This window comes from Oncorhynchus mykiss, chromosome 5 (assembly GCF_057628025.1).
Source record: "Oncorhynchus mykiss isolate SJ-2025 chromosome 5, ASM5762802v1, whole genome shotgun sequence".
NCBI lineage: Eukaryota > Metazoa > Chordata > Actinopteri > Salmoniformes > Salmonidae > Oncorhynchus > Oncorhynchus mykiss.
This window is the reverse complement of record NC_143026.1, coordinates 56,926,685-56,945,828: the sequence shown is the minus strand read 5'-3', so window position 1 is coordinate 56,945,828 and position 19,144 is coordinate 56,926,685. Positions and strand designations below refer to the sequence as shown.

The following is a 19,144-nucleotide window of genomic DNA, read 5'->3' as shown; positions in this document are numbered from 1 at the left end:
ACTGAAAACATGGCAAACGTTGTTTAGAATCAATCATCAAGGTGTTTTTCACATATCTCTTCATTGATACATCGTTCTTGGACACATGCTTTCTCCCCTGAATCAAATGGTAAAGTAGAAGCAGCTGGCAATTGCGCACCGAATTCGACGCAGGACACCAGGCGGACACTTGGAAAATGTAGTCTCTTATGGTCAATCTTCCAATGATATGCCTACAAATACGTCACAATGCTGCTAAGACCTTGGGCGAACGACAGAAAGTGTAGGCTCATTCGTTGCGCAATCACAGCCATATAAGGAGAGAATGGAAAACAGAGCTTCAGAAATTCTGCTAATTCCTGGGTGATGCATCATCTTGGTTTCGCCTGTAGAATGAGTTCTGGGGCACTTACAGACAAAATCTTTGCAGATTCTGAAACTTCGGAGTGTTTTCCTTCCAAAACTGTCAAGAATATGCATAGTCGAGCATCTTTTTGTGACAAAATATCGCGCTTAAAACGGGAACGTTTTTTATCCAAAAATGAAATAGCGCCCCTAGACCTCTAACAGGTTAAGAAGGAAAGAAATTCCACAAATTAACTTTTAACAAGGCATGCCTGATAATTGAAATGTATTCCAGGTGACTGCCTCGTGAAGCTGGTTGAGAGAATGTGAAGAGTGTGCAAAGCTGTCATCAAGGCAAAGGGTGGCTACTTTGAAGAATCTCATATGTTTTGATTGTTTAACATCTTTTTGGTTACTACATGATTCCATATGTTATTTCATAGTTTGGATGTCTTCACCATTATTCTACAATGTAGAAAATAGTACAAATAAACAAACTCTGGAATGAGTAGGTGTCTCCAAGCGTTTGACTGGTACTGTATATTCTTTATGAAAAATCACGTTTTTGACTGCACTGCCCCTTTAACATTGTGGTTTGTGATGAAGCTAGCCAACATGCGATTAGCATGAGCGGCTATCGCAATTTATTTTACCCACAACTTGCTGAGAAAAGAAAAATCCTAGCTTTTTCCCGACAGTAAGACACACAAACTAATAGTGTGATCGTAGAGCACTTGTGAATTTATTTTAAGAAGCAAAGTGGAAAGCAGCATCATTGTCACCATCGGCAGCATTGCATCTGCACTGCAGCGTTGACCATGCAGACTGACTCGTGGTAGTGCAAAAAAAAAAAATGGTCTCCTTGAGTGACTGGAGACGGGGCTTGGTGTGTGTGGAGGGAGAGAGACGACTCGATTAGAAAACGGAGTCAACTATGAAAACGGGCATTGCACACGGCCTAGTGGCGTAACATATTTAACAAACCCTGAAATAACGTTATACCAGAGAAATTATAAACCCAAAACCTATCCATTTATCAGTACCGGTATGTGGTTAAATAGGGTATACCGCTCAGCCCTACGATGGTAGTGGAGAACTGGACAGTGGTGGAGCCTCATTAACCAGTAGATGCTGACGTTGATGACCTGACACTCTATCCCATCTTCTCTCCTCCCTCTCTCCCACCCTCGCTCTCCGACTGAAGTCTTAAACACAGTTACTATGCCACAGCTAAGTGCACTAGCTTCTGTCACACTCCTTTTTTCCTCTCCTCCTTTTCCACTACTTCTCTCCACCGGATCATTCCCAGGTCCTCTTCGCCAGCAGCCTCACTAAGGGCCTATTCAATCAAATACGGTCATGCCACTCAATTCCCCTTTTCCCTGTCATCTACACACACTCACTCACTCACTCACTCTCTCGCTCTCTTTCGCCCTAGCCTTTTGGGGGCCCTAAGGCATTTTGTTGGATGTAGAGAAATGTTGTCATTTTAAAGTTTGCTGCAATTCTAGACATTTACCATGGTCGGTGAGAAGATTAGACAATTTTCTAACTCATTTCATGCATTTCTACACATTTTGCCATGGGGCGGAGAGAAGAATGTGCAGTTTTTTAACATATCTGAGTGACTTAACAAAATCAAGGCCCTCTGTAATTTGCATGATTACCTCAAGTTTAGATAGCTTGATAGACTATATCAGGCTAGAACAATCAAAAAAAAATTAAGTGACATGGGCTAATTCAATGACTCCCAGTGACTGACATAACTTGAGGAAAAACTGTTGCAATTGCACCTTGTGTATTCTACTATACGAACTGTCCCCCCAAAATCCACGGGATCCATGTGTCTGTTGGATGAAGTTATGGATTGTATTTTCCACAGTCCAAACGTTGTCACTAAAACCACTAATAAAACGTTCTCGCAACGTTTCTGAGGTTGCTGTTTTCGGGCCAGAACCCTGCACCACCATTTTCACGTTCCTCATTTTCTCTCTGTCCACATCTCTATCTTGCTACCTCTCTTAGGACTGAAGAGAGGCAGAGAAATGTATCGTCTTCCCTTTCTCAACCCATCCAATTTCTTCCACCTCTTCCGTTCTCTTTCCCCTTAGTTTCTCTCCTTTCTCCCCCTCAACCCATCCGCCCTCCCGCTCTTTTCCTCTCCCTTCTCTTTCGCTTCCTACTTTTCTCCATTTCTCAACCCATCCACAGTTACTATCGCAAAGGTCCCGTTATTTTTACTCCTTCCCTCTCTCTTTTCCACTCCTATGCTCAAATTCAACCCATCCATGTCGACGCTCATGGGGTGATTCTCTCCCCCTCATTTTTATTGGTTGGAATTTATGGACCTCTTTGGGCTTTTAATTACTCTTCCCATGGCGTGACTGGAATGTAAATCTCTCTGCCTCCCTGTATCTCTTGCTCTCTCCCTCCTTCCCTCTCTCATCCCCCTTCTCTCCTTACTCCTTCCCTCTTTCCCTCTGTTTCCATCTCTCTCTCCGCAGTAAAAAAAAAATAAAAATGGAAAATAAAAACACTGAGTCGCCTCAAAGGTCACAGACACCATCCCTCCTTGTCCTGTCACCCTCCTCTCTTTTTTCTCTCTCTCTCTCTCTTGCCCCCTTCATGTTTACTGTGGTTTTTAATCAAAACAGGAGTGAAAAACAATGCTCGACAGAAAGGAAAATAGAAAGGGAGGAGAGGAAAAGGGGGATATTTAAGGGTGCATCATGTCATAGGGCCTGACGGCATTATGAAAGGTGAAGAGTTTTGCGAGCAGGGTCATGAATCCCAGCCATCCATCAAAATGTTGGAATAATGTCGGCTTGTTATTGTCGGGAGGCCGAAATAGCGTTGCGTTGTGGTTTGGGAAGCATCCATCCCATTTGTCTCGGCCAAATAACGACCCGTGTGAACCTGTTTGCTGTTTGGGTGATGGGGATAAATGAGTTGGACGGAGGAATCTGTGTGCTATCAAGTTAACTCTGGAGTGGGTGGCTTTTTCATGGTGTTGCAGCAGGACCAAATTCCCTTTTTTTTGAAAATGTTCTCTCTTCCCTACTCTCATGCGTGCACACACACACACATCGATGCACAGGTTTGTGTGTAATCAGTAATCAAGTAATCAGTTACGGCGATTGCAGTTACAAGTCTTTTACTCGTGTATGTGTGAGAGAGTAGATGCTTGGCGTGTGCTTTTTAGTTGACAAATACCTCTCAAAACGTTTGAAATTGAATGAAATGCTGCGCATGAGAAGTAACCACCTCTCTGCGGTGGGTTCGATTTTAAAGGGGTTATCAGAAGTGGAAACAATAACAAAGCGGCCACCCCGCCCCTGGTACGGTGAAATGCTGAGAGAAATGTTACCGCTCTAAAAATTCACAGATGGAGATATGGATGCAAGGACTTACCATCCATGATATCAAAGTTATAGTTTTAACTGTGTTTTCATGTGTGGGCAGAACCGGAAAAGGTGTGTGAGAGCAAGGAGGCCTACAAACCTGACTCAGTTACACCAGCTCTGTCAGGAGGAATGGGCCAAAATTAACCCAATTTATTGTGGGAAGCTTGTGGAAGGCTACCCAAAACGTTTGACCCAAGTTAAACAATTTAAAGACAATGCTACCAAATACTAATTGAGTGTATGTAAACTTCTGACCCACTGGGAATGTGATGAAAGAAATAAAAGCTGAAATAAAGCATTCTCTCTACTATTATTCTGACATTTCACATTCTTAAAATAAAGTGGTGATCCTAACTGACCTAAGACGGGGGTTTCTTACTAGGTTTAAATGTCAGGAATATGTAAACGTCCGACTTCAACTGTATGTGGTGTTTTGTTGACGTTTTCTTCATTTTCGAACGGAGTAAAACAAGCGTATATTTTGGTTCTCATGAAGTGCGACAGTTAAACTAAGCTCATGAAGCATTTATGAAGTTATATTCTTCAAGTATCACTGGATACATAGCATTAATTTAGTCCAAAAAAGAATGTAGCAACTGCTGATTGTCCCTTTACAGGTGTTGCCGCAGGACCAAGTTTCCTTTGAAGGTGTTCTCTGCCCTCTTTCCACACACACACACACGCCCAGCGTACATGTGCAGGGATGTTTGATCAGAAAGCAGAAGATTTCAATGTCATTTTGATAGGCACCTGCCTTTGAGGGAAATCTAATCCTATCACGTGAGATGGGCATTCAGTATCTTCAACGGGACACACAGCATCATCATCAAAAGTCAACAGACGTGATTAGTTTCCATGACACGTACACACACACACACCCACCCACTTAAGGATTTCAGTCAGGACCTCGGCTCTCCCCTGCCTTAGCCGTTGACCGAGGGGGTGGAAAAATAAGAAAGGAAATAGAGATGAGAGAACACACAGGCCTGTGGTCTGCCCGGCCATCCCTTTACCCACGCCAGAGGATTACAGTAAATAACAGCCTATCTAACCTGGCACCAGTGTAGATCTAGAAGAAAAAGAAACACACACCTATTAAGACGAGGTGCTGGCTAGCGGAGTAGAAAACTTGAAAATAAAAGAGAGCCGCACACTCTAGAAGCTTTCTGTCGAATCAAAAGAATTTGCAAAAAACAATCAGATTTCGACAGAAATATGGCTGAGACGCAAAGAAAGTTCAAGGAGAGGGGCTACAAGAATGATCAGATTAATATTGCCATTGAGAAAATGTTCATTCTTGCGTTCTAACTACCCGCTAGTCAAAGTGCTCTGAACAAATGAAGGGAATTGTTCACAAACATTGGCACATCCTAAAATCCGATGACAGTCTCTGTAATGTGTTTTCGGACCTTCCCTTGGTCGTATTCTCGCGGGGCAGAAATCTCAGAGACCAATTGGTAAACTCTAATTTACCACCCCAAGATATTCCTGAACAACGTCTATTTGCGCCTCTACTGGATGGAAATTACAAATGTAATGGCTGTGCTCAATGCAATGGCACTTATAAATGTAGATCCTTCAAACACCCACAAACAGGGAAATCGATCCCAATCAAAGGTGTTCTTATGTGCTCCACTAAGGCAGTTATTTATCTTATAACTTGTCCTTGTGGTAAAAATTATGTAGGTAAAACAAAGCGCAAATTAAAAGTACATATCTCAGAGCATCGTAGCACCATTAGGTGTAAAAACTTTACTTATCCAGTTGCGGCCCACTACTTGGAGGCAGGCCACTCGATATCGTCCCTACGTTATATCGGCATCGAACATGTCACCCTCCCTAGGAGAGGGGGTGACCTTGATAATTTATTGTTAAAACGAGAGGCTGCCTGGATCTTTAATTTAAAGACCCTTGCGCCCTTCGGTCTCAAAGTAGACTTTGATCTGAAGCCATTCTTGTGATTATTGTGACTTTGCCATTGTAATTGTATGATCGTATGCTATCCATTTGTTGTTTGTATACCAATGATATTAGGCCACTCTTGGCCATGATTACAGACACCTGTGTCTTTTGACTCTATATAAACGAGTCATCCCACAGTGTTTGTGATTATACCCTGATGAAGACAGCTTGGCTGTCGAAACGTTGGTAATTAAGTTTTTGCATCTGAGCTCCTAGAGTGTGCCGCTCTCTTTTATTTACCAGTGTAGATCCATCAGCTCTACAGCGGGACTCGGACACAGCCCTGGAGTACCCCAGAATGGATTGATTTGGTCAAAAAAAAGCACATGCAGTGGGCGAAATAAATGCCTTTTGAATACTGCTGCACGAGGGATTATTGCATTGCATGCAATTACTTTTCGCCCCCGGCGATAGATAGAAACTAGCTAGCATTATAAAACTGGAAAGCAAAGCTCAGACTTGAGTTTGAGAGCAGAGATGAATGTTCCTCTGTGTATTGGAGGCAGCCCCGTGCCTCTTCAGAAAGTTGGGAGATATGGTAATTATAATAATTGCACTTGTGTAGTATGGAACAGGCCAGGGTATTCCACCGACTGGACAGGTCAAATAGTCATCACAGTAAAGCGAAAGAAGAAACGTGTGTGTGTGTGTGCGTGCGCGCGCCGCCTACGGATGTGTGTGTCAAGAATTCAGTCAGGAGGGTTTCCTTTTAGACCTTTTCTAGTGTAAGACTAGATAAATGGTTTGCCGGTGTAATCTTTCCCCACCAACACTGAAACACAGTATTAGAAATAACCACCTGTCTCTCTCCCTCAGAGCGGATCAGGCTGCGCTACGGGGAGCTGTGCGGGGAGCTGCTGTGTGTGGAGCTGGACAAAGAGCGCCAAGGTCTGGGCCTGAGCCTGGCGGGGAACCGCGACCGCTCCTGCCTCAGTATCTTTGTGGTGGGCATCAGCCCCGGGGGTCCCGCTGCCAAAAACGGAAACATCCGTGTTGGGGACGAGCTGCTGGAGGTGAGGGGGCCACACACACACACACACCTGTGCGAACTCGCACATGCATATTCTCTCACACACGTGTGCGAAAAGACAGTCACACGCACACATGAGCCAATCACAGGAGTTGATTAGGTGGACATGGTAGTATAAGAGGCCATGTTGGATAGTCTGCCCTTGTCCTTTCCCCTCTCTTCCTTCCCTCTTTTTCACTCTCTCTCTCCCGTCCCCTGCCCATGCATTCTTTCATTTGTGATCGTCACAGCCCTTTCTCTCTCTCTCTCTCTCTCTCTCGCTCCCTCCCTCCCTGTAATAGTCTTATCCTGTTAAGTCCTTGAGGGAGAAAATGAAACGGCTCAATCACTGTCACTGTTGACGCCAAGGCCAGTGCTCCTCTCATGCCACAGAATCCATCACAACACATCACAACGGCGTGTGTGTGTGTGTCTGCCTCAGAGAAACACAAAAAATGGTGTGCCTCCTATACTTTCTTATACTCTGTTTCTCCACTTTTTAGTTTATTTTCTCGCTCTTCCGTCTCTCTTCCTTTCTGTCTTTCTGGGAAGATTCCCGGAAAAGCATTTGCTCTTGCTGCCTCAATGAATGAAAATAACTTCTCCTTTTTGAGTGTGGGCCTACTACTAATGAATCTAAGCGGGGATTAGTCATGCAAAATAGATGCGATTAATTCTTGTGGTTGATTTAGTTCTTCTGGTTTGATTAGAGTCGTTGCTGGGATTGAGCTCTGGGACTGGCAGAGTAAGTGTCTCATGAATGCAGTGAATTATAAATGTGTCAGTCTGGAGCTGAAGTGTTTTGCCGGTTTTTCAAAACGCTTGTCTGAGATGATCTTCCACAAACATTGACACTAATGTGGAAGAGCCTGAATTGGAACTGACGTGTTGTCAGCTGACCCGAGTCTGTTATGACCTCTTCCTTTCTTTTTTTTTCTCATTCCATCATATCACGTTCTCCTCCCTCCATCAACCCTCTGGGTTTTTTCTTTCTTTCTCTCCATTCCTCCCGCCCTCTCTGTTGTGCTAGTGCTGCTCATTACAACAATGTCACTGCCACCATGAAAAATGTATGTGGACTGCCACAAGCAGCAACAGCGGAGGGAGGGAGACCCAACCCACTGCAACACACAAGCTGATGCGCGCACACACTGATGCACACACACATGCAGTGCCTTGGGAAAGTATTCAGACCCCTTGACTTTTTCCACATTGTGACGTTAAGACTTATTCTAAAATGGATTAAATAAAAACATATCGTCAGCAATCTACACGCAATACCCCATAATGACAAAGTGAAAACAGGTTTTTAGAATGTATTCAGTGTAAAGATTACATACAGAAATACCTTATTTACTTAAGTGTTCAGACCCTTTGGCAATGAGACTCAGGTGCATCCTGTTTCCATTGATCATCCTTGATGTTTCTACTTGATTGGAGTCCACCTGTGGTAAATTCAAATGATTGAACATGCTTTGGAAAGGAACACACCTGTTTATATAGGTGCATGTCAGAGCAAAAGCCAAGCCATGAGGCCGAAGGAATTGTCCGTAGAACAGATCTGGAGAAGGGTACCAAAACATTTCTGCAGCATTGAAGGTCCCCAAGAACACAGTGACCTCCATCATTCTTAAATTTAAGAAGTTTGGAACTACCGAGACTCTTCCTAGAGCTGGTCGCCCAGCCAAACTGAGCAATCGGGGGAGAAGGGCCTTGGTCAGGGAGGTGATGGTCATTGACAGAGCTCGCGAGTTCCTTTGTGGAGATGGGAGAACATTCCAAAAGGACAACTATCTCTACAGCACTCCACCAATCAGGCCTTTATGGTAGAGTGCCCAGACGGAAGCCACAAAAGGCACCTAAAGGACTCTGACCATGAGAAACAAGATTTTCTGATCTGATGAAAGCAAGTTTGAACTCTTTGGCATGAATGCCAAGCGTCACGTCTGAAGGAGACCTGGCACCATCCCTACGGTGAAGCATGGTGGTGGCAGCATTATGCCATGGGGGTGTTTTTCAGCTGCAGGGACTGGAAGACTAGTCAGGATTGAGGCAAAGATGAACGGAGTAAAGTACAGAGATCCTTGATGAAAACCTGCTCCAGAGCGCTGAGGACCACAGACTGGGGTGAAGGTTCACCTTCCAACAGGACAACGACCCTAAGCACACAGCCAAGACGACGCAGGAGTGGCTTCGGGACAAGTCTCTGAATGTCCTTGAGTGGCCCAGCCAGAGCTCGGACTTGATCCGGATCGAACATCTCTGGAGAGACCTGAAAATAGATGTGCAGTGACACTCCGCATCTAACCTGAGAGAGGTTGAGAGGATCTGCAGAGAGGAATGGGAGAAACTCCCCAAATGCAGGTGTGCCAAGCTTGTAGCATCATCAAGAAAGTACTGAGTGAAGGGTCTGAATACTTATGTAAATGTGAGATTTCAGGTTTTTTTACTTGAATAAATTAGCAACAATTTATAAAACCAGTTTTTGCTTTGTCATTATGGGCTATTGTGTTTAGATTGATGAAGAAAAACAATGATTTAATCAATTTTAGAATAAGGCTGTAACGTAACAAAATGTGGAAAAAGTTGAGGGGTCTGAATACCTTCCAAAGGCACTGTACTGTAATCACAGAGAAACGCGCACACACACACGCGCACACACACACAGTCATAAATGCAGACACACACATGCACGTACACTGTTAGTCACAGGCTGATCCACATGCTCACACGCAAACATACACACTCCCTCCCTCACTGATGAACACTGACACCCCACACTAAAACCCTCACAAACCGTGTCTCTGAGCCAATCTAAGCCCCAGTCTGGTGCTGTTCCACCAGAGCAAGGTGTTGGGGCTGGGTGCTGGCCCATTCCTATCTGCAGAGTGCTGAATTGCCTATTGATTTAACATTTGGAAGTAGCGGATACGACTGAATGTGCTCATTTGAGTAGCAGACAGGTGTGGATTGTAGGGGGCTAGCAGGCGAGCTCAATGACCTTTCAGTAACACCTGTCTCAATTAGGAGTGAGGGGGGAGCTGTGAATGTGGGTGTGGGTGTGTGCCCACATCAGTAATCATGTGCTTGCGGCTGCTGCCACTAAACACTGTTGTCACACTTGGGCGGATGCATCATGCCTTCATTGTTGCCATCTATAAGGTCACTGTGTGTGGTGTGTGTTTGCTGCACATGTGTGTATTTGCTTACAGGGTTTATTTGTATATGCCTGTATGTATTCATGCATGTTTGAGTCTTATGTTGCTATCTGTTTGTCAGAGAGAAATACATTAAATCCTTCCCTTCTTCCTGTTTATGATAAAGACCTGGGTTGTGTTCATTATGCAACAAGGGAAGAAAACGGACTGAAACAGTGAGGGGCCAACCTGAATTTATCCAATAAAGAAATAACAAATAACAAATAACAAATATGACACAGATTGTAGTTCAACTCTCTCCTTCTCTTCATCCCCATCAGATCAACAACCAGGTCCTGTATGGCCGCAGCCACCTGAACGCCTCAGCCATCATTAAGAGCGCCTCGTCCAAGGTCAAGATTATCCTCATCAGGTAAAGCTAGTCAGCCGACCCTGGGACCAAGGGCGTTAACACCTATTCAAAAGGAGGGGGACACCTAAAACAAATAGTTATTTTGTTCATTAAATCAGACAAGACGCACTTAAACTACCCTGAGCACAGTCAACACAAATATATTTTCATAGTAGGCTAAGAATATAATGAAATATAACCGAATAAAATGAAATGGCTGTCATATAAAAAAAGTTCCATTTTGAAACAGCCCAAGGCGAGCCCTTGCTTTTTAAATCCACGTTTCATGTCTTTCCTACCCTCACTCCACTTTGTTAGGGAGCAGGCGTTAGGGTCATACATTGAGAGTATCTTCATCTCGCGTTCATATTTCACGACCTCTGATGGGCTTTACGCGGTCGAGCAAAAAAAATGGCCTACACTTGATCTAAGGCTACATTAACCTATTGCACGCTAAATGTTTCTGATCAGTGATGGATTTGCAAACAAATAGATGAGCTGTACCACTTCCTCTTATTTGCCCTGCCAGAGAATTAACCAAATATACAGACATTGATTAAGACTAGTCACAGGCATTTGATCGGGAGTAGACCTTGGCTAATACGTGACTGCGACTCAAGAGGAAAATAATCTACTTGGTAAGCTACATAACATGCTGGCAACATTTTTGCCGCTATACAGTCTCCATATACAGGGCCTTCGGGGGAAAGTATTCAGACCCCTTTGAATTTCCCACATTTTTTGTTACGTTACAGCCTTATTCTAAAATGGATTCAATCAAATGTTCCCTCAGCAATCTGCACACAATACCCCATAATGACAAAGGGAAAAACAGGTGTATTGAAAGTAAAAAACCGAACTACCTTATTTAGACCCTTTGCTATGAGACTCGAAATTGAGCTCAGGTGCATCCTGTTTCCATTAAGTGTCCTTGAGATGTTTCTACAACTTGATTGGAGTCCACCTGTGGTAAATTCAATTGATTGGACATGATTTGGAAAGTCACACGCCTGTCTATATAAGGTCCCTCAGTTGACGGTGCATGTCAGAGCAAAACCCAAGCCGCGAAGTCGAAGGAATTGCCTGTAGAGCTCTGAGACAGGATTGTGTCGAGGCACAGATCTGGGGAAGGGTAGCAAAGCATTTCTGCAGCACTGAAGGTCCCCAAGAACACAGTGGCCTCCATTCTTAAATGGAAGAAGTTTGGAACCACCAAGAGCTGGCCACCAAACTGAGCAATCGGGGGATACGGGCCTTGGTCAGGGAGGTGACCAAGAACCCCCGATGGTCACTCTGACAGGCTTCGGGACAAGTCTCTGAATGTCCTTGAGTGGCCCGGACTTGAACCCGATCGAACATCCTCTGAATGTTCGACCTTTTATTTTTAATATATTTGCAAAAATGTCCGTTTTTGCTTTGTCATTATGGCGTATTGTGTGTAGATTGAGGAAAACCCAAATGTGGAGAAAGTCAAGCGGTCTGAATCCTGTTCAAATGCACTGTAGTTATTGTACTACATTGTCCATGTAGTTTTTGGCCACTCCATTCAAGCAGCCATAGTTCCGCATTTCTTCACCGTTTAACTCCCACAAGCATTCCAGCACAGGCTTCTTCTTGCGACAGGGATGAAGGAGTTCCTCTTGACCACCTTAACGAGACGCCTTGTGGCGCAGCTGGAGAACATTTGGAAGTCACTCCGACGTGCCGTTCTACAGCACAAAAGTACTGAACCACGTGATGTTTTATATGGACATTGCTCTCTAAATGGAGGCATGGACCAAAACAAAATCAAAGATAAATTGCGTTCTCTTGAAATAAATGTGTAATTCTATTGACGATAAAGTTTACTGCAGCGGCAATTGCATCCCAATTGTTTCTGCTTACAAATCTGAGGTACCTGTATGTTGTTATCATTTTAATTAACTGAAGGAGGGAGGGAGAGAGCCTGATGCTATTTTGGTACGATCCGTTCTCAGTGTACAAGCTGTCGATTACGGGGGCGAACAGTACTCGAGGACAGTTGTACCTCCTTCCTCCTCCACAGTCGTGCCAAATACCCCTCCGCTCTATAGAAATAAGATATTGTACTCTTCAGGGGGACGTTTTTAGAACCATTGTAACATTTGAAGGCTATTTTCTCCCTCAGCCAATGTTGACAGAATGCATATGTTACGCTCTGACAAGACCATTAGGCTGGTGGCACCATCGCTCCCCGTCGTCTGTGGCCACTATTACCCAAGGAAGGCAAATGAACCCCACGCACGACGACGACCTCTGTGTAACTTTGGGGATTTGCGTCTTATCGGATCATGTGGGAGGGAGAGGATGAGGGAGGTAGAAAGAATGAGGAAAGGAGAGAGGGAGAAGTGGAGTCTCATTAACTGGGCTTCAATATCCGTCCACTCAAACACCAGCTATGAAGCCACCCACTGACCTTCCACATCCTAAATCACACCCTATTTTCTATATAGTGCACTACTTTTGACCAGGGTCCACAGGGCTCAATATAGGGAATAGGGTGCCATTTGAGACGCAGACTCTGACTGCACTCGCTTGGTTCCGTCTTATTACTCATTATTTCTTGCTCTACCTCTCCCTCTCTCCTTCTCTGCCACTCTACCGCTCCCTCTCTCCCGCTGTACTTCACACTCTACCTCTCCCGCTTTACCTCACACTCTACCTCTACCTCACACTCTGCCGCTCCCGCTCTACCTCACACTCTACCTCTCCCGCTGTACCTCACACTCTACCGCTACCTCTCTCCCGCTGTACTTCACACTCTACCTCTCCCGCTTTACCTCACACTCTACCTCTACCTCACACTCTACCTCTACCTCACACTCTGCCGCTCCCGCTCTACCTCACACTCTACCTCTCCCGCTTTACCTCACACTCTACCTCACACTCTGCCGCTCCCGCTCTACCTCACACTCTACCTCTCCCGCTTTACCTCACACTCTACCTCTACCTCACACTCTGCCGCTCCCGCTCTACCTCACACTCTGCCGCTCTACCTCACACTCTGCCGCTCTACCTCACACTCTGCCGCTCTACCTCACACTCTGCCGCTCCCGCTCTACCTCTCGCTACCTCACTCTAGTTCTCCCGCTCTACCTCACACTCTACTTCTCCCGCTCTACCTCACACTACCTCCCCCTATTTCTTTTTGCTCTCTCACTTTACCTCTGTCTTTCTTCCTCCCTCTCACCATAGCCGTCCCCCGCTCTCAAACCTTCTGTCTCTTGTCTTAATCGCTTATGCAAACTCTCTCTCCATCCCTCTCTTTACCTCTTCCATATCCCCCCCACCCCCTCTCACTGCTGCCTGTCTAGTAGCCTAATCATCTCTCTGGGGAGCGAGGAGCACACAGAGCACGACGGCGACGCAGCACTTAATTTCCTCCCCATGCCACGCGCCGCTTCTTGCCATCCTTAAGTCCCTGTAATTGAACACAGTGGGCCGGAGCCCAATCACCTGTGTTCTCCACGCATATTAAAACATACCGAAGGGAGAGAGGAAGACCTAGGATGGCGTCTAGGGCCCATATCCATAAAGCATCTCAGAGTAGGAGTGCTGGTCCCTCCCTGTCTGTCATCTTATTCAATATGCTTTAAAAGGCTAAAGTGATCCGCACTCTGCGACGCGTTGTGAATACGGGCCAAGGGAAGTGCATAAGCAGGCCATTATGACGGCTGTCAAAATGTGAACGACAGACATGGCATCAGCGAGCAGCACATCCATTATTTCTGAGCTGCTGACGGGAAAAAGGCTGCGGAAAAGATAACAACATGCTGATTTATGCATTGGTGACGTGAGGTTCTCTGTTGAAGTGTCTGCCCGCTAGGCAGCCTCGTTGGCTGACAACTAAAACGTCATGTATAGCAAGCACGGAATCGGTGTTTAAGGTGTCCTTTTTGTGTTCCACGGAATTGACACGTCCATGATGACACTTCATGGAACACGGCTTTGCTGTCATTCTGAGCTTGTGGTTATCGGCACAGCTTTCAACCGTGTCTGTTAAGTTATGCGTCTCGTGCCAATGGCAGAGTCAAATAAAGGGTTTTACTCTAAGAAAAGTTTGTCTCAAATGACACCCTATCCATATGTGTTGACACTCCAGAGTTCCAATGCGCCGATTGTTTGCTAGCGGAGGACTATTTGTTTAACCTTTGTTTAACCAGGCAAGTCAGTTAATAACAAATTCTTAATTACAATGACGGCCAAACCCGGACGATGCTGGACCAATTGTGCGCCGCCCTATGGGTCTCCCAATCACAGCCGGCTGTGATACAGCCTGGAATCGAACCAGGGTCTGTAATGACGCCGTTAGCACTGAGATGCAGTTCCTTAGACCGCTGCGCCACTCGGGAGCCCTACTCAGTTATGCTTAGCAACAAATCTCAATTATGCGCAAACTTATGGGGAAAACGCAAATGGGAATTTTCTCATTCTCCACTCCTATGGTAGGACTCTGCTCGGGGCTCATGGATGTTTCCCTGCCTTGTCATCTGTCCCTATCCAATTGGCCCGTGCTACCTGGAACTTGCCTGCCAAGGAAGTCGTTTTCATCTACTTCCCCCCCCTCCATCCTGTCGTGGAGTAGACGGAGAACAGTAATCAGAGTGTTTAGATCAGTGCTGGTCCCATGTCACTAGTCGTGGAAACCGAAGGCAGCGGCATGCTGCTAAGTGGACGGGAATGGTTTGGAGCAGATTGACAGTACATTCGGAAAGTATTCAGACCCCTTGACTTTTTGAACATTTTGTCATGTTACAGCCTTATTCTAAAATGGACTAAATAAAAAAATGTCCTCAATCTACACACAATACCGCATATTGACGAAACGAAAACAGGTTTTTAGAAATGTTTGCAAATGTATAAAACATTTTTTTTAAACGACCTCATTTACATAAGTATTCAGACCCTTTTCTATGAGACTTGAAATTGAGCTCAGGTGCATCCTGTTTCCATTGACCATCCTTGAGATGTTTCTACAACTTGACACAGTGGCCTCCATAAACGGAAGAAGTTTGGAACCCCCAAGACTCTTCCTAGAGCTTGCCGCACAGCCAAACTGAGTAATTAGGGGTGAAGAGCCTTGGTCAGGGAGTTGATGAATGAATGAATGAATGAATGAATTAATTAATAATATATACCAATACAAATGTAGTGCACTACTTTTCACCAGAAACCTATGTGCCCTGGCCACAAGTAGTGCACTATATAGGGAATAGGGTGCCATTTGGGATGCAGACATATTGTCGCTGTCCGACCCACCCAGGTCTCAAGTGCAAGAGCGCAAGTTACCGAGGTAGAGCAAACAGGAAGGAACCGCTTGGTCATACTGTTGACATTTGGAGGACTTTGTCCTTCAGTGTCCCTGAACACTGTTGATTTGGCATAGACATGAGAGCGGACACATCTCAATTAATTTTCCATGCTCATCAGATGTTGGTTTTCAGATTTATTGAAATTCTCTTTCTTCTATCCCACTGGTCATGTGCACTCTGCTGTCCAGTATTCCGTGTTTTGTTTTCCTCCGTTTGTCTGGGGGGAAATCCAGGTTTCACAGTAGCTGTGATTAGATTGCAGCCAATTCACAGTAGGAGCAGAATAGGTCAGTACGTGCTCAGGGGTTTGGTGACAAACTCCTTTAAAAAGGTTGGTGGGAGGGGTGGCTCGAAAAATGCTATATTGAGTCAAAGTTCGTTTGGCAATGAGCGGTGGGACGTCAAGGATAGGGCGCCTCGTAGCCATATCGCCATGGAAACATCAGCTGGCGTCGTCCAGGCTGCAGACGGGAAGAAAAAGGTCCGACTAGCAACGCAAATGGTAAAGTGTCAGCCCACCCAGCGCCCGTTCGCTTATCCAGCCTCGCATTGGAGTGAGTTAGTGCTGTGACGCCAGTGAGCGTGTTCGTTTACACACACACACACACACACACACACACACACATGCTCAAACAACACATCCTACGACTTTGTCAGCTTACTGTGGATTGGTCACATTTTCTTATTTTAGTTGTAGGAGAACGGGGTTGTGTGGGGATAAGACAACACAAGAAACTGATTGATTGATAAATAAATTCCCAATGTCCCTACCATCCCCTTGGTGGAAGAGGGAACAAAAGCATTAACTGTAATTGGAAAAGGATCACTTACTGGGGGTAGAGAATAACAGTGGAGAGTGGGAGAGGGAGGTAGATAAATGTTGTGAGAGAGGCGAAGAGAAGACTGGAGTATCGCGAGAGAGAGGGAGCGGGATAGAGGCGAAGACGGGGAAAAGAAGGGAGTGGGAAGAGGGAGAGAGGAGGGTACCTGCACACCTGAAGCGGGGGAACCACCACATATTACCACTTGAGGGTTGAACAGGAAAGATAGCTGGATATCATCACTGACTGCTGGTCTGGGCTAGCTGAGGACCCTCCTAGTGGATTGGAGAAGCTCTTGCTTTTCTTGGCTGTGTCTGACCATCTGTCTGTCTAAGAGAGGAGAGGACAAAGTGAAGATATACCCCGGTACAGATTTATGAGCGCACCCCCACCGGTTTTGACTGAAACCAGATAGAAGGGGAGATTACCAGAGAGGAGATGAGGCAACAAGGACGGTAGAGAAAATAAAGGGACTCTAGAACGGCAGAGCGGTCAAGAGAAGGTCCAAAGTATCCTCATCTTCTTCCTCTTCATTATCTCTGTGGGTCTCTAACCTAAGCATACTGAACCACCCATTAGACTGACAGTTGACCTCTTTGACGCTGCCGCCAGTGACATAATGTATCACACGGCAAAGAAGGAACTGTCCTATAGGTCGACACCGGAAGAAATGCCTGCGCTCACCATCTTCTGCTGCACATGGTGAACCACTTTTACCTCTCAACAGTCCATAGCACCTGCCGGCCCTATTTCGCTCTCTTCCCGTTGGCCCTAATCCTTCCATTTTTTTGCCGCTCTTAATGCTCTGCAGTGTAGTGGTTGATGGTCCACCACATTGCTTCCGCCTTACAGACATGGGGCCATGGTGAAGGGGTACGGAGCAAATTGGAACTGGCTGCCTCTTTACTTAACCCTGTTTGTGTGTATTTATGGTAATAGAAACTAAGACACCGATGGTTAGACTACGTAGAATAGTTCATAAATCAAGCAGCTCATGTCAATTACCCCATGGGCTTTTTTTTTGCGTATGCCTCTTGAATCCATGAAGGTGTCTCCTCTGCCATCGGCAGACCATTAGTAACCCGGAATGCTTGTTGTCGGATCCACTCGGAGCCGTTTGCGTACAATAGGGAGTGATTGTTGACTCGTCTTCTCCTCCCTCACTCCGTGTCTCTCCGGCACTCACCTGGGGTGCTCTGTCATATCTTTCGGCTTTGATAATTTTCGTGTCCTTGTCTCGCAGTAGTCCCCTGAGGAGGCGTGAACAAGCGCGTCGCCAAACTGTTTTGTTTCTTCCCCTGGTTTGCTGTTCACACAATTTCAACAGCTGTCTTTGAAAAGTGCGCGGACTGGTGACAGCAGTAGGATTCACACGCACTGGCGGCAGCGGTGGGATTTTATTTCTCTCTCCGAGCACACATGAATGACTGGCTTCCTCAGCTGCCGCCGGGAGATTCCGTTACCGCACAAATGGAGAGGGAATGAAAGAGATTTGAACAAAAGGAAAGACAAAAGATATGCAAAATAGGTCCCATGTAGGCGGTGAGGAAAGGAAACCGTAAAAGAACTGGAGAACGCTGGCCTGTGGAGGGATACGAATTTGTGTTGCCGATTCCCCTTTTTTTTTTTTTTTTTCCCCTGAAGTGACTGACTTGAATTTCATAGCACATTGACCTTAATTATATAACTTCCTCAACGAATTATCTTTGCTATTGGTAACCAATACAGGGTAATCGTTAACAATATAATGGGTTGAATACGTCTACCCAAACTGATTATTATACCAATTTGTGTTAAGCCATTGTTTTCAATGGAGACGATTCTCTTCAAAGAAAGAGTGAGCATAAAGTCTACTCTGACCATGCAGTGTTGAGCATGCGTGTGTTATGGTGATTGTGTTGGGCTCAGGTGGTGCTATTGCAGCCGTTGAGTCCAACTCGCCTGATGTGAGAGATGAAATGTTGGCCTGGTTGGAGAGGGCCTGGTTGGCCCTCTCAATCCCAAACCGAGCATTACTCTGGCTTTCTCCATCCTAGCTTCCATTTGTCCCCTGCAGATGTTACCAGAATCACAAGCCTCAACCCCCCCCCCCCCCCCCCCCAGGCACTTCTGTAAATCTGAAAGGATTGGATATGTATAAGCATATAGGCCGACATGTCTACATGCTAATTCGGTGTCCACAGTTGCAGTGGCGGCGGTCCATTGTGACATACTGTATCTACGCGGCTCTGAGACCACCGTCCGTGGGGGGATCCACTGCCCCAACCGTGTACCTCCCCAAAATTCCCAACCAATGCGGCTCCGCCTAAGCGGCTTCTATTCATTTGAATTTGAATTGCTTGAGCCGCGCTGAGATTCTGAGAAAGTATAAAAGCCAACAGTCCCAACATTCTAGAACACGGCTGTGCGGATGCGTACACATTTTAGTCATCATTCCACAAGTGCAATGGTGCAAGTTGTCCATTTTGAACTGGGCCAGCTGTGTGTACCGGAGTCGTATTCACTAGGCACAAAATGGAAGAAAAAAGGACTGAAACAGGGAAGAACTAACCAAACGTCCAATAAGAAACTCTTCTGTTTTTTTTTTTGCTACAGTATGAATAAAGAATAGGACCCTAGCTTCCTTTCCCATTGAGCTTCCTTCATAGGTTTCCCTAAGGTCAGGGGGATATTGATCTAGATGAATGGAAATGATGTCCTTGATCAGCTTTATACCTGTCTCGCTCTGCTGTCTTGACCAAGCAC

The 19,144-nt window shown here is 45.5% G+C and overlaps 1 protein-coding gene across 13 annotated transcripts in view; it reads left to right on the top strand.

Moving 5' to 3' along the window:
- Positions 1–19,144, top strand: part of LOC110522973 (PATJ crumbs cell polarity complex component) — a 237,273-nt gene that overhangs the window by 141,885 nt on the left and 76,244 nt on the right. For all 13 annotated transcript variants that reach the window (XM_090235254.1, XM_090235251.1, XM_036977876.2 and 10 more), the window contains 2 exons: positions 6,507–6,703; positions 10,178–10,269. In XM_090235254.1, coding sequence (XP_090091380.1) covers positions 6,507–6,703; positions 10,178–10,269 — 289 coding nt within the window. The remainder of the gene's footprint in view (positions 1–6,506; positions 6,704–10,177; positions 10,270–19,144) is intronic.